General features: G+C 48.2%; 4 protein-coding genes across 4 annotated transcripts; 2 read left to right on the forward strand and 2 right to left on the reverse strand.

Annotated features, from left to right (window-relative positions):
• Positions 1 to 3341: 3341 nt before the first annotated feature.
• Positions 3342 to 3799, forward strand: F5891DRAFT_1189456 (uncharacterized protein; the record flags this gene model as incomplete). The annotated part of the gene is made up of 2 exons (XM_041367173.1): positions 3342 to 3578; positions 3635 to 3799. 2 exons carry the CDS (start codon positions 3342 to 3344, stop codon positions 3797 to 3799), a joined length of 402 nt encoding a protein of 133 aa, XP_041225222.1.
• Positions 3800 to 4812: 1013 nt separating this feature from the next.
• On the reverse strand, positions 4813 to 6440 carry F5891DRAFT_390281 (uncharacterized protein). Its single transcript, XM_041371656.1, has 5 exons — positions 6260 to 6440; positions 6071 to 6206; positions 5655 to 6014; positions 5500 to 5600; positions 4813 to 5443 (listed from the first exon to the last, which is right to left on the reverse strand). The coding sequence occupies exons 1-5, from the start codon at positions 6314 to 6316 to the stop codon at positions 5081 to 5083; spliced, it is 1017 nt and encodes a 338-aa protein (XP_041225223.1). The 5' UTR covers positions 6317 to 6440; the 3' UTR covers positions 4813 to 5080.
• A 137-nt stretch (positions 6441 to 6577) lies between these two features.
• F5891DRAFT_390325 (uncharacterized protein) lies at positions 6578 to 7676 on the reverse strand. The gene is made up of 5 exons (XM_041371657.1): positions 7557 to 7676; positions 7407 to 7494; positions 7123 to 7349; positions 6951 to 7072; positions 6578 to 6901 (listed from the first exon to the last, which is right to left on the reverse strand). Exons 1-5 carry the CDS (start codon positions 7573 to 7575, stop codon positions 6701 to 6703), a joined length of 657 nt encoding a protein of 218 aa, XP_041225224.1. The 5' UTR covers positions 7576 to 7676; the 3' UTR covers positions 6578 to 6700.
• Positions 7677 to 8933: 1257 nt separating this feature from the next.
• F5891DRAFT_1146681 (aspartic peptidase domain-containing protein) lies at positions 8934 to 10520 on the forward strand (the record flags this gene model as incomplete). The annotated part of the gene is made up of 6 exons (XM_041365032.1): positions 8934 to 9204; positions 9253 to 9381; positions 9436 to 9757; positions 9814 to 9947; positions 9996 to 10114; positions 10164 to 10520. The coding sequence occupies 6 exons, from the start codon at positions 8934 to 8936 to the stop codon at positions 10398 to 10400; spliced, it is 1212 nt and encodes a 403-aa protein (XP_041225225.1). The 3' UTR covers positions 10401 to 10520.
• Positions 10521 to 14711: the final 4191 nt, after the last annotated feature.

The following is a 14711-nucleotide window of genomic DNA, read 5'->3' on the forward strand; positions in this document are numbered from 1 at the left end:
GCCATCGCACGCGTGCCCATCGATATAATGATTGAGGCTATACACGGGCATTTGCTTGAAGAGTAATTTAGATCCCAAACAAGATCATGCCTGCAGGATCAAAGTTTAATGCACCGTGAGCGGGAAAGCAACCTGTGGAGTCTGCTTATCAAAGTGCGTCAACTTAATTGTCTAGCTTCAACATTCCTCAATCAACCCTCCATCCTAGCAACATACTCACAACCTCGGCTTCGAAACTTCCGCCAAACCTCTTCGCTGCGCTCCGTACAACTTCAAGTTTGCGCAGCGTGATAGGCAACGTGATCAGACTCATAGTGCCACCTTTGGTCTCGACCCTGAAATGATATGGATGCCTCATTGCCTCATCATTGTCCAGATATCGTACAGTGCGTCCTTCTGCATCAGATCTTGCACACACTGTGACACACATTAGCACTGACCAGTGACGGATGCGGTAAAGTTCATCAATAATATCGGTGTCTGTGTTTCCGCTTCGATGTACCACAGGTGTGTGTTATCAAGACGCCCACAAACCCTTGAGCCTAATGGGGGACAGAATTCCGAGTCTTGGACATAACAGCCAAGAAATAAGTAAGTGGCATGGAGTCAAAAATTATTTTCGCACGCCTTCCATCGACTCTCTGTCGACTCCATCAGCAATCTCCTTTCTTGTTCATCTCCCTGGATCATTCATTCGCCGCCGGTACACTTGCAACAAACGATTGAGTAAATGACAGTAAGTTTGGTCGTAGCCACTGATCAGGGAGGATTGGCCTATTGGTCTCCTGATCTCCTGATGGCAAGACAGTTTCGTCTTTGATTCTGAATTGGTAATTTCTCTTCCTGGGATCGACGCAGTGAGTATGTCGGCTGGCACGAGCGATCAGGGTGAGCCGGCCTCACGTTGGTTTCTGTGCCAGCCGTCATGCGCAGCGTGTTGGTGGCGCACGAGGGTTACAAGCTTTGACGGTAACAAGTTGAGGGGCGAACTGATTCGGACACTTGAGGATATACGGGGCGCTAGCTAGCCTCCACAAACAAGAGAATCGACAACCTGCGATCAACTGATCACTCGACAGAATCTACTATGCTCCTCATGCACTGTAAACGATGTATATGCTTAGGGACATTTGCAGTATAGGGAGGGAAATAGAGGGCAACTTATGTTACAATTGGAACTTCGCATTTTCAATTGATATCCGTTGGGATCATCATTATGGTGGTACTTTCGAATCGTATCAGTGAAGGTGAAGTCTTCAATCATTGGACGATAGAACAACAGCAGATAGAACCAGTCTTCTTCGAGCGCTCGTTGACCATTCCACAACGCCGTGGCCTGAATACTAGTGGCTAGTAGTACGTGTCTTGTTGCACCAGATCTTGCACACGCATTGGTGTAGCACCTTCCACTGGGGCCAGGTGAAATTGACGCGGCCCTGCCGCGCCTGCCGCGGTCGTGACGCGCCTGTGACGCGGCACTGTAACAAATTCCTACTCACAGATCATGTTTACACAACTTCATATCGCATTCCAAACACTTTGAATCATCGTTAATGATCAACATATGAGTGTCTGCCTGCGTACAGGCTCTATAGTGCTGTATTCACCTCTCACCAAATTTACAGTGCTTGTCCTCTGCGTTCATACTACTAGTATGCATCTTGCGCGTCAGTCCTATATTGTTGCATTACCTCTAATTCGTTCATCTATGTTGGTTTTCAGATGCAGTGTCAAATGTTGTCTCACTGCGTCAAGCTTCGACCTCACCCTGCCAAGTTTGATCCCCTCTCTATACCCTGCACCAACACGTCGAGCCCCAACCATGGCATGTCGGAAGCCTCGTTTAGGCTGCGTCAAGCACTACTCACACCACGACAAGTTCTCCCAAATATCTTCGCAGTCTCTGTACTAATATCAACATCCACACTCTATGCCGCGTCAAGGCCTACTACAGTGCCGCGTCAACCATAGCACATACCGCGTCAGTTGCCGCGTCAAACCTCCTCCATGCCGCGTCACAGGCGCGTCACGCCGCGTCAAACCTCGTCACTGCCGCGTCACCCGCGCGTCACGCCGCGTCACTGCCGCGTCAAACTTCATTCATGCCGCGTCACAAGTAGCACATGCCGCGTCAGACCTCACCACCTCCACATGCCGCGTCAAACCTCACCACCTCAACTGTCACACTGTCCGTATAACTTAGGTATATTTTACTTTACATCTGTCATAATAATTGATATTCCAACAGTGTTCCTTTTCATCCTGACAGAATTAGACGTCGTACACTGTAATTGTCCATAGGCAGTAATAAATTTATTTTACTGAGCATTCTTTCGTTGTCTCCTCTGGGCTCGAGAAACAACCCTTATTATCGCGCTTTTGTGAATCGTATCATGGCCTTTGTGAGTTCTTTAAAATACGGAGTAAACTTGTTATAATCATCTTTTAGCAATTAATCAAACATATATTCAACTTTTTCTATCCCAACGAGACAGAGAATCAAAATGATCCAGATCGGCCGGGTCCGCTGCTGAGTTTTGGGGACCTCATACCCTGCTATGACCGTTCAGGTGCGTCATCCGACATATTCTCCTTGTGAACTCAGATTTGACAAATAGAACAGGCAATGTAATAGCTTATCTTCCGGCCTCCGTGCAGACCACTCAGCCATCACATGACCCTGCACACTCCGTCCAAATCCACCACCCCTCCCTCAACACATGAAACACCACTCAGGAGTTATTCGAACTCTGCACGGACACAAAGTCTATACCACGCCTGCGTGCCCGAAGTGTTAGTCCCTCTGCAGCCCGAACAAATCAACGCCGTGGTCCGGATCAATTTTCCAATTCCCTACGTCCCAAATCTGGCGGTGGAGATGAGTTATGGGACCCATGGCCGGACGGTGACTTTGAAAGGTTATTAACATGGGAGGAGGTATTAAGAACTGACAATCTTAGTGAACATTGGGCTTGTCAGCCAGGAGGAGGAGACAAGAGGGGGTCAGAGTCAGCACTTGTGTGGTCGCAAGGTAAAAAGACGAGACGTGTTTGCCTGGGTGTCATTACTTGCGATGAACCTACCTGTGAGGTAGTCACACGTCCGCAGACCCGCCGGGCTGGTATCATGGGACAACTCAATGCATCGTGCCTTTGTGGTAGTCAGCTCAAGCACATCGACTGCGGTGTCACATCGATCACCTCCTGGTGATGTTGAGCAAGGAGATCTCGTGGATGAACTTTGGCAGGACCAAGCTAAGAGGCGTGAGATTCGCGTGAGTGACAGTGACTGGTTATACTCGCAGTCCTCTTGACACGAAGTATTGTGTAGCTCGGAGAAAGATGGCTTGGGCTGATCTCATGATAAGCTATCCTACCAATAGCTTCGTGGCTGATGTCGACCTCGAGTGTCTGACCGCACTAGAAGCAAGGATGTTCGAGGATTCCGAAGAAGCAGGACCTGCAGGCAACCAGCAGTGGGGTTTGGATGCTGGCCAACATCACAGGCGATGGAATGTGTATCTCGGAATTCCTGATGAATGGGTTTCTGCAAGAGATTATAGCGAGAGTGAACTTGAAGTGAGGAAGACACTACCTGCTCCGTTCGATAGATATCTAACTTATGTGATTGACAGCGCGGCCCCTTATTCAGTGATAACTCTGATGCTAAATCTTTGGAGTCTGCAGACGAGCTATCCGAAGCTGTAATTCCTTCTCTGCCGGCCGAAGAATGTCCGCCCGTTAAACGTCGATGTGCTCCACAGGCTCGAAGGGTCCAGAGAGGGAGGAAAAGAAAATAGTCATTGGCTTATGTATACCTAGTTGTACATGGCTCTGAGGCAACTAAAATAACAAAAGAATGGTCGTGAACTCATCCAACTTGATCTGGAAGTTGAATGTAGAATATAGGAATGGCGCGTCAGTGGCCGCGTCAAGGATCGTTAGTGCCGCGTCAAGGCTCAGTGCCGCGTCACATGCGCGTCACGCTGCGTCACGGCCGCGGCAGGCGCGGCAGGACCGCGTCAAAATAGCTACGCCCCTTCCACTGGTTAGCGACGAGAGCGGTAAAGTTCATCGATGTGATGATATATCAGCGTCCATGTTTCCACCGCGATGTATGTCATCAAGACGCCGCATCAGAGAATCATGCCAGCCTGATGGAGGACTCCGACAGACCAACAGACAACTTGACTAAGTTCAAAATTGTATTCGCACGCCCTCCGTCAACTCTCTCCTTCAACCATCCCCAGACCCCAACGTGCTTCTTGTCCAAATGTTCTATCATGCTCAGTTGTCATTGGTACGTTTGCAACAAAAAATCAAGCAAACTAAACCTCACTGCTTCTCATAACAGTAAACTTGGTCGTAGCCACTGCTCGGGAAGAATTGGCCCATTGCCAATTTCTTGATTTCAGGACAGTTTCGTCTTTGATCCTGAATCAGTTGTTGCTTTTCTTCTGACCGACGCGGTGAGTATGTCGGCTGGCATGAGAGATCGGGGTGAACAAACCGGTTCCACGCTGCTTTCTCTCGCCAGCCAGACATGCGCAGCGTGTTGGTGGCGTGCGATGTTTATTACCATATTTTCCCTAGACATTTCGTGGAGATGATAGCAAGCTGTGCCATAGCATGTAGTAGCTACGAGAGGGACGAATTGTTAAAACTGATTTGGACACTTGAGGATCCGCTAGCCTCTCGTACAAGATATGGTCAATCAATTAGTTGACACAAAATCTCAGTCTATTATAATATGCTCGTCATGCACCGAACATCGATGCATCATGCATCATGTATTATAAGGGACCTCCTTCAGTCTACGAACTTCCAGAATAGAGGGTAACGCTAGGACTGCGCATCTTTGAGATCAGCGGGGATCTTGTCGTGCTAGTATGTGTGGGTACGTGTGGGTCTTTGGTGGGTCCCATTAGTAAGTCTTTGATCATTGGTCGATAAAAAACAGTAGATAGAACCAGTCTTCTTCAAGCTTGCCGTCCAATTCTAGCAATCCAAAACGCCGTTGCTTGAATAGTGAATGGAGAAATCATTGCGTTGGTATATACATCTAAATTCTTCCCCACTTTCTAATCCTCCTCTATACCCTCCTCTTCCTCCGCAATAAGCCTCTCTGCTTCGAGGGCAGCCATGCATCCACTCCCTGCACTAGTAATAGCCTGTCTGTACCTCTTATCCTGCACATCACCAGCAGCGAACACGCCCCTGACACTTGTTTGCGTCGTTCCAGGGACAGTGATGATATAGCCATCAGGGTCTGTTTGCAGTTGCGAACGCACGAGCGCCGTAGCTGGCTCATGCCCAATCGCATAGAACAGTCCGCGCACGGGGAGATCGCGTTCTTGGCCTGTGCTTACATTTTTGATGCGGAGGTTATTGAGGAGGTCGCCGTCGCCTTGACATTCGGTTGCGACGGTATTCCACAGGATAGTCTGTGCAAGCGTGTGAGTTGTAGCAATTGGTGGGTATGGTGATAGAGGGAACGCACGATCTTAGGGTTGTTCATGAGACGCTTGGCCATAATTTTAGAAGCACGGAGTTCGCTGCGGCGGACGAGGACGTAGACGTGAGAGCCGTACTTTGTCAAATCTGTTAGAGTGTGGTTATTGGACTGTCTTTGGTAAGAGAGTCAAGAGATCTTACAGGTGGCTTCTTCTGCTGCAGAATCACCACCGCCAATAACAGCCAGTGGTTGATTTCTGAATATGGGGACGGCACCATCGCAGACTGCACATGCGCTGATGCCGCTTTGCCAGTATGTGACCTCGCCCTTGAGTCCTAGCCTCTTCGCGCTCGCACCAGTTGCGATGATGATCGTATCAGCAGTTTCTGGTTCCTCGTGTTCCTGACTCTCTCGCCAGTAACGGAAGGGGCGTGCAGAGAGATCGATCTTGGAAACGGTCTCTGTGATGATCTGTGTACCAAAGCGAATGGATTGTTCACGGAATTTGTCCATGAGCTCAGGGCCAAGGATGCCGGATGGAAAGCCGGGGTAGTTCTCGACTGCGATGAGAGAAGAGATATAGTGAAGACACGGGTGGAATAAGGCGTGTACGCACCATCTGTGGTCGTTGTAAGCTGACCACCGGCAGCGAAACCGTTTGCCATAAAGCCCTCGAAGAGGACAGGATTGAGGTTCGCACGCGCAAGATAGACGGCGGCGGTGTGACCTGCAGGACCTGAACCGATGATGACCTGCCCATGGGTGAGTACTGGGGAATGATGGAACCAAAGTAAATGATACAGACGACTTTTGAATGCATCTTTGTGCTCTTTGGGACACTAGCGTTTGCGAGTGGGGCCATTCTTGAGTATGTGCGATCTGGAAGGGATACAGATGCGGCTGCGAGAGGAATTGCCCGTAGGGCTTTCAGAAAGTGAAATCGAGAAGACAGCGTGTTCAAGTTACAGAAGTATAATTGAATTCGGCTGACGCCCGCCCGATTACTAATCATTAGAGATAATCTGATCTCCGGCGGCCGGGGCCTCGGCGAAACCACAGTTAATTAATAATTTCATCATGCAAGCAACATTCGTGCACTGAGCAGCACATCTCACTTGGACAATATTGAAAAAAAAAACACTGTTGTCCTTTATAATGATGTTTCGATCACGGGGGCGAGGCCCTCCGACATTCCGAACCTCAACAATAAAACTTGGTAAATACAATGGTCGACCTCCCTTGACCCTCAAGTAATTGTACACCCTGCGCAGCATCCAGCTCGCTGCTGTTTCTCGAACTCGGCATCAAAATCAACTTTCCCAAGCATTTCTCTCTCTCTTGCAGTTGTTATATGTTTGCATTCGTTCTTCGCCTGCAATTTCTCATAACGGTCATCCAGTATCTTCTGGTCGTAATACGCCCAATGCATGCACGAAATGCGCTTCTTCTGTTCATGCCTTGTCAGCTATGTCACGTACAGCAATCTTTCGACTCACCCTCTCCTGGTACTTCTTGATCAATCTAGCTATATGGATAAACACCTCCTCCACATTGCGTCCGTTCTTGAGCGATACCTGCATGAATGCTAGATTCATTTCCTCCGCAACTTTGTTTCCCTCTTCCACACCATCTGTCAGCCATTTCCTTGGCACACTTCGACAGTCTCACCTTCCCAAGTCACTTCCATCCACATCGCTTTGTGTTCCTCTTCGACCCTTACTGCCACGAGCATACCAGGAATAGGGTTCGTCCCATTGTCTCGTTCATGCTGCTTCCTCCTCACGACCCAACCATAATTCTCTTTCGCTAGCTCCAGTGACTTGCGATTTTCGGCAGAGTAAATGAAAAGAAACCCGTCTCCTTGCTCAATGTATGAGTTCATGAGGCCTTTCTCGCTATACATATATGATGTTGGCCGGTGTTATAAGCCACGAAACAGAGACGTAACGCACAAGTAGTAATCCGCATCGCCTGGACCGAGGGTGTCGATCAACTCGATCGTTATTGGTTCACCATCCACTATACATTCCCTGATGCGAGCTGCAGCACAAATTGAGATCAGCGGATGAACAAATAATGTTTCTGTCCCATCGGGCACTCACGGAACTTTCTGTTGTCCATTGGGTGCCTGTCAGCTGGCGTTGGACAGAACGCCTTTGCTATTTTGGACCTTGCACCAACTGGATTTTATCAGTGATACTGGTGTTTTGGATAAAATCATGGAATTACCAAGTGGGCTGACGAACACAACTCGATACTTTGGTAGAGGCACGGAACGGGTTACTTGTTCGATACTATTATCATTCTGTATGGGCTTGGATGGCTCGGTAAACTTTGACGATGATACATTGCCTATGCTTACCTGCAGTGGGTTTTGCCTTGGCTCGCGCGAATAAGAGAGCATATTTTGTAACCAGATGGCTAGAAGGTATTGAAAATACGCCACTCCATGAGACTATTTGAGTGGTAGTGAACAAAGCAACGCGGCCGGGGGATGGAGCGCAAAGGAGCCATGGTAAGTGTCTTTGTTCGTAGTACACAGTTTCATGCTTGTAACTCCACATGGATAAGTAGGTTTTCAATCGTGTATCGTTACCTTGCAGAGCAAGGTCATAAAGATATTTTTCTTTGGTGTAACGATTTTGCTAAGTAGCAGCTTGTCACGTGAGACAAAAACAGGTCTATGAGGAAGTTGCCGCGTCCTCCACCACCTCATCAAACCAATGTCGACAAATTAATCTGTCAGTGGACTTCCAATTCTCAGGACAACACTTGGAGACCATGAATCATTTCGAGACTTCCTGTCCCTTAGACAATATCTGGGCCATGTCTGTTGATTCCCGATAGGAGCCTGAGACTGGTGTGCGCCGCTACAGGACAGTGCAATGATTCCGTTCGTCGTCGAGGCACCAACTCTGTAGTCATGCAACCTCCAGCAAAGTTTTTTCATCTGCATAAATGAATTATTGAACCATGTGTAACCAGCCAACGTGCTTCATAAAATGGCTAGCTTCGTCACTGCTTCATCTTGTTAATACTGTCATGGTTTCGGGCCGACTTGGCAAATCATCCCAAATGACCTCAATTCAACAACTCGATCGTTGATAGGCCCGGGGCAACCAGGGGACAACTGTTCTTCTCAGCAACACCGACCTGACATTGACGTTCTGCAGAGGTGTATTCTTGATGAGCGAGGGTCTCTACGGAAATGAGCGTGGGGTAAGTCAATGAACCAATGGACCATAGGTAAACAAGCAAATTGTAATGCCACCTTGGATTAAAAAAACAAATCTTGTCACTGCTGTCTTATCAGCAAGTCGAATCCTTGCACTCGTAATACCTCGGACCGCCAATATGTCGTCATCACTGTTGCGAGAAGGAACGTTTCATACGTGGCCAAGGTGCCCAATATTCGCGTTCGAACTTCGCCAGCACATATATAACAGACCGCTGGGTATGACATTAATTTCGAGTCAGCCATGTTCCCCGCTGCATCCTTGTTGACAATTATCCCCCTGGCTTTGTCAATCACGGCATCGCCCGTTGAAGTTGTCAATTCCCCCATCACCCTCCCCATTGCCAGAAGGTTAAATGTCTCCAATGGAGCTATTAACCTCTTGCAGCAGGATAGACATCGCATGGCTACCCTCAAGGACCCCACCTTGAGGCGCAGCGGCCATAGCACTCCTGTGACAAATGCTGGTAATGGATACCTCATAGCAGTTGGAGTTGGCAGCCCCCCCACAACCTGTGAGTTCAACACTGAGAAAATGTGCAGTTGCTGATGTATTATTGAAGACAATTTGATTATCGACACTGGTAGTTCGAACACATGGGTTGGCGCCACCACTGGGTACGTGGCAACCACAACCAGCGTCAACACTGGTCAGTCTGTGTTGGTCAGCTACGGTTCTGGCTACTTCGCTGGTATGACATATAAAGATATCATAAGTTGTTGAAAATAATCATGATTATCTATAGGAACTGAGTACACCGACACTCTGACTCTCGGTGGGATCACCATCCCCAATCAGTCGATTGGTGTTGCTGCTGATTCGTCGGGCTTTCCTGGTGTTGACGGTATCCTTGGCATCGGGCCTGTAGACTTGACAGCGGGTACCCTAGTAGATGAACCGTCAACGACGATCCCGACTGTGACTGACACCCTGCATAGCCAAGGCACCATTCATCATGAGTTTGTTAGTATCTCTTTCGAGCCCACCACTTCGATGGAAGTCACCAATGGAAAGCTCACCTTTGGTGGAACTATCGCTGACGGGCACGTCGGCCCCATCACATACTAGTAAGCTACCTCAGCTCCTATATCAATCTAGATTGATGGCAATTGTTGTGTTTCAGTCCTATCACTCAGACCAACCCTTCATCGACCTATTGGGGTATCGACCAGAGCATTTCCTACGGTTCCACGACAATCTTGTCCTCCACTGCTGGTATCGTCGATACTGGAACCACCTTTATTAACATCGCCACCGGTGTGTATCTCGAGTGCAACGAGTAATCATGGTTTAATCGTTAGATAGATGCCTTTGACCAGTACCAGTCTTTGACAGGTGGTATCCTAGATGCGGCGACTGGTCTTCTCTCCATTTCCTCTACCCAATACGGAGCCCTCCAGAACCTGAACTTCAATATTGGCAGCGTACGCCGTTTCTGTCAGTCCTCACATCCCTTGTTTACTATTTGCACAGGAAACCTACGCTCTCACCCCTAACGGCCAACTCTGGCCTCGTGTTCTAAACACCGCCCTTGGTGGTAGTAGCAATGCCTTGTATCTCGTCGTTACCGACATTGGTACGCCAAGTGGCCAAGGGTTTGACTTCGTTAATGGTTACGCATTCCTCGAGCGCTTCTACTCTGTGTACGATGTCTCCCACTCCCGCGTCGGTTTTGCCAAAACCCCGTATACCGATGCTACCACTAACTAAAATGGAGCTGCCCAAGTACACAAAAAATTGGATTTCAGGCGCAAAGTAGCATACGGATTTGGTGGTTGTACGGACTCTTCTTAAATAGGCTATAGAGGTTCATTCCTCGGTCGGGTGTGCAATAGCATCACATCTGCTGGTTAGGATGTCTTAAATGCCAATCTCGTGATCCTTGCCAACTTATCATCACGGTTCTAGTCACCTGGAGGGAGGGACAAGGCAACCATCAACTGGGAGCTGCAGATAACGGCCAAATCACTGAATTCCCGGTATTCATCATCCACGATGGGAACACATGTAATTCAACGCGCTGTCGAAACACGTGTATGCCTCTTCTGTGTTCACAACTGACGTGTCCACTCGTAAGTGAGACCATCTTCAACGTGCACGAGGCCTTCCTCCCATCATTATCGTGCTCCATCCTGAAAAATGTGGATTTGCGACAATTCAACATCAGGTACTGTCTGCGTTCTCAGTGCTACCACTTCGTGTATGTGTTTTAATTGATTGATTCCGGCCTTTCCGCTTCATCTTTCAACCATATTCTTAGCTCAAGAAGGCTCTGAACATTGCACATAAGGTGGGTTGTTCCTGCCTCGAGGTATCATATCACCAGGTGCCAGCAAGAGCTCATCTCCACCCGAAAACGGCAGCACTGTGCCCCTGGTAACTTATCCAGCTAAGTTGATCACGACATGTTGATATCCTGCTAACCCTTGCAAACCAAAATCCTTTTGAAATGGCACCGCAAAGCATTGCAATGTGTGATTGAGCCTATTAATTTCAAAGATATACGCGACGGCGATTGGTCTCGTCTTCGTGGCTCTCTACACAGTCCTAACGTCTGGAATACCTTTAAGCCCCAGTCGGCGCCCACAACTATTCTGTTCTAATACCAACTTCCACGCGCGGCCTCTTCGCCTCACCTCCTTACTCGCCCTTCTTCCCGGTGACCCGGTGAATGTGCATCGTACGCAAGGTATTCCTTGATATGCTTGGAGAGGCTGATTGCAGACGAGCAGCTGCTTAAGTCTGCGCTGTCTGCGACTGGTATTCTTTAAGCATTGTTTAGGTGGCTGGATGGCGTAATGGTCTATACTGGCGGGCACGGCTTCGAGGAGTGAAGAAGTTAACTGCGACGAGCCATCTGTTTAGATCAGGAGGCAATGGAGTCTGACGAGGAGATAAGCCGGACGAAGCGTACTTGGAGGATTTAGTAGCGGACGAGGACATAAGGGTGTATTCAGATGGATCAGCAATTGACGGAGGAATAGGAGGGGCAGCGGTACTCATGGAAGGGGACGAAGTAGTAGATGAGAGAAGATTCTACCTAGGAAAGACCGAGGAACATACGGTGTATGAAGGGGAGATAGTTGGAATGATTCTGGCGGTGGAGCTTCTTAAGGAAAAGACGAGGAGGAGGAGAGACAGACCCACAATGGCACTTGGCGTGGACAACCAAGCAGCGATTCGCGCAACAGGAGGCTTCCAATCGAAACCAGGCCACTACCTGCTAGACCTCTTCCACGACGACCTCCGCCGCCTGCTGTCGAGGAGAGAAGATCGAAAACTTATCATTCGATGGTCAGCCGGCCATATAGGAATCCCCGGCAATGAAGCCGCAGATGAACAAGCAAAGCGCGCTGCTCGAGGTGAAAATTCAGAATTCCATAAACTCCCCCCATCCCTCCGCACCGCAAACAACCTTATCTCCCTCCCAAACAGCAAATCAGCGCTGAAGCAAGTTTTCCGGGCAGCTATCATGACAGAAACGAAGACAATCCTCCATCAGTCCACAAGATACGCAAGGTTCAAAGAAATAGACCCACTATTCCCTTCCAAACGTTTCGCAATCCTTGCCGACAACCTCCCTAGACGCCATGCATCCCTCCTAATTCAGTTACGAACAGGCCACATACCGCTGAACAAGCACCTTCATAGAATCTCCAAAGTCCCCTCACCGCTGTGCCCATCCTGCCAAGAGCGCGAAGAATCAGTACACCATTATCTGCTCGCTTGCCGACATACGCAAGACAGAGACTCGCCCTAAAAACAGAACTCGGCTCCAAGGCACATCAAATGAAGCATCTCTTGAACGACACCAAATGCATAAAACCCCTCTTCAAGTACATTGCTTGTACCCGCCGCTTCATCAACACCTTCGGAGACGTCTCCCCCCCAAAATGATCAGAACCACCGCATCGAGCAAGGCAGGACTAGAAGCCATATGTATACCAATTCGCGTCTAAACAGGCGCCCATCGTCCTCGCACCCGCCTGGACCAGTACTATAGACACACTTAGAAACTATGCACATACGAACACTAGACACAGAGTACATACACTGTAGGTATTGTCCAGCATAGGGCCCAGCCCCACCGGACAATAAACAAGGAAAAAAAAAAAAAAAACGAGGAGATGATAATGCTGGATGAGGCAGAATGACCCTCGTCGAGTAATGCTTCAAGTTCACATTGAGTTCTGACTTGCGCACTTTATCGTGCAGGAAGTAAATGGGCAAGCAATATAGCATAGAGCGTGTTGTACCAGGGTAGTCTGGCGCGGCTCCTCGCACTCCCTCACATTCGTCTTTCATGGTGCAACCGCGGACAGCTGCATTTGCAGGAGTGGCAGATTTACCAGGGTGATCTGGTGCAGGTCCTCAGGAGCGCCAAGAATCTTGGCTCGTAGTCGGTAGTCCAACGTTGTGTTGCTGTAGTCGGTCCTCGATGTGAGATGGAGCTGTACCCTCCCGCTATAGAGTATCGACCTTGGTTTCCCTTACAGTCCATGCCCGTTCCAGTGGGTACACTGTAAACGTAGTGAATGAAATCTTCGTGCAGCCTAAATTATCTTGTAAGGGCGAGCCGTAGCAGAACGGAACGAATGAGCTGCAAAGAGGTAAACAGTATTGTATGAAAATTCTCTGACCATAAAGCCGACAAAGTGCGTCCTGGCGGTGCTGTGCACCATATGGTGGTAAATATTTCGCGCTCGTCCTATATATCGATGAGTGCAATGGCACTTCTCCTCGTCTCGTTGACATGCTTGACTCGGCCTCTTTCTGTGGCATGGCAAGGATGTCTCGTTGTACGGACAGACTGGACGGTGAAATACTGCGCCAGGTCAGTAATCGAGGAGAAGGACAGATACGGGGCGAAAGTGATGAAGAAGCCTGCTGTTTGGGTGACACATCGGGGTGAACGATATTTAAAAGAGGTTTATATGTTGTACAAAATGTGAAAACAATATTTGATATTTAAACTAACATAAAGATGGGTGCACGACTTCAAATTTTGGTGGTGTTTTGTGTGTCATCCAAAATATCAAATATTCACAACCATATTCCCACAGACAATATGTCAACAAATATAATAAATATAATCAGATTTTCCATGTCTGCTTCAATTTAAAGTTTGATTCTTACATAAAACTTTGGAGAAAACTTGAAGTTTTGCCAAAGCTTGACATTTAAATCGAGTTTTAATGTCATGTCATCTGTAAAACTTCAAGTTTTCTCCAAAGTTTTACATGGAAATTGAACTTTAAGTTGAAGCAGACATGAAAAATCTGACTATATTTCTTATGTTTGCATGCTGTAGTTGCAGGCGCCTTGCGGGCCGCTGACACCGCATGTCAATCGCTGTGTTACTACGGATCAAATACTTACCTTCGTCTGGTTCAAATGTACATTAGTCTGTCATGTACCGTCTCGTCACCGAGTGGAATAATATGATGCTTGTTTGAGGTGGTGCATACACATCGAATCTGTACGCTGCATAGTACATAGCAGCACTCCCAAGCAAAGCACTACCGGTAGTGACAAATGATTGCATGACTGACGGGAACGTATGTTGATACAGAAGTCCCTTGATGTTGGCTGCACAATATTGCTGTAATCAACACCGCTGGGCGTTGATAGTGTCTTCTCGTCTTAACAAGGAGAGTGTTTTGAACGTTCAATATCAAAGCTGAAGTCGTGTTCAAATGAACGCCAATAAACTTCACCAGCTTTCCCACAAATTGCAGTCCGTCGTGACCTTGATTCATTGACCGGAAGAACCCTGATGTAGGCTACACGGCATGGCTCAGAGAGCTTGACGAGAGATGTGCAGAATGCAGTAACGATTGGGTTTGACAGTGGGTGCGGACGTGGGCGGGATTGCTCTACATACAGAGCTATTTTCTTTGTAACGCTGAGGTAGACATCATCTTGTAGTGACGTTTTTCAAGAGCTTACATTTTGGTTCAGGGTTATCAACTTGACGTGTTTTCCGACCCACCCTTGACACTTCATGTATTTTGCTATAGC

This window comes from Suillus fuscotomentosus, assembly GCF_016647785.1.
Source record: "Suillus fuscotomentosus strain FC203 chromosome Unknown F5891scaffold_31, whole genome shotgun sequence".
Classification (NCBI taxonomy): Eukaryota; Fungi; Basidiomycota; class Agaricomycetes; order Boletales; family Suillaceae; genus Suillus; species Suillus fuscotomentosus.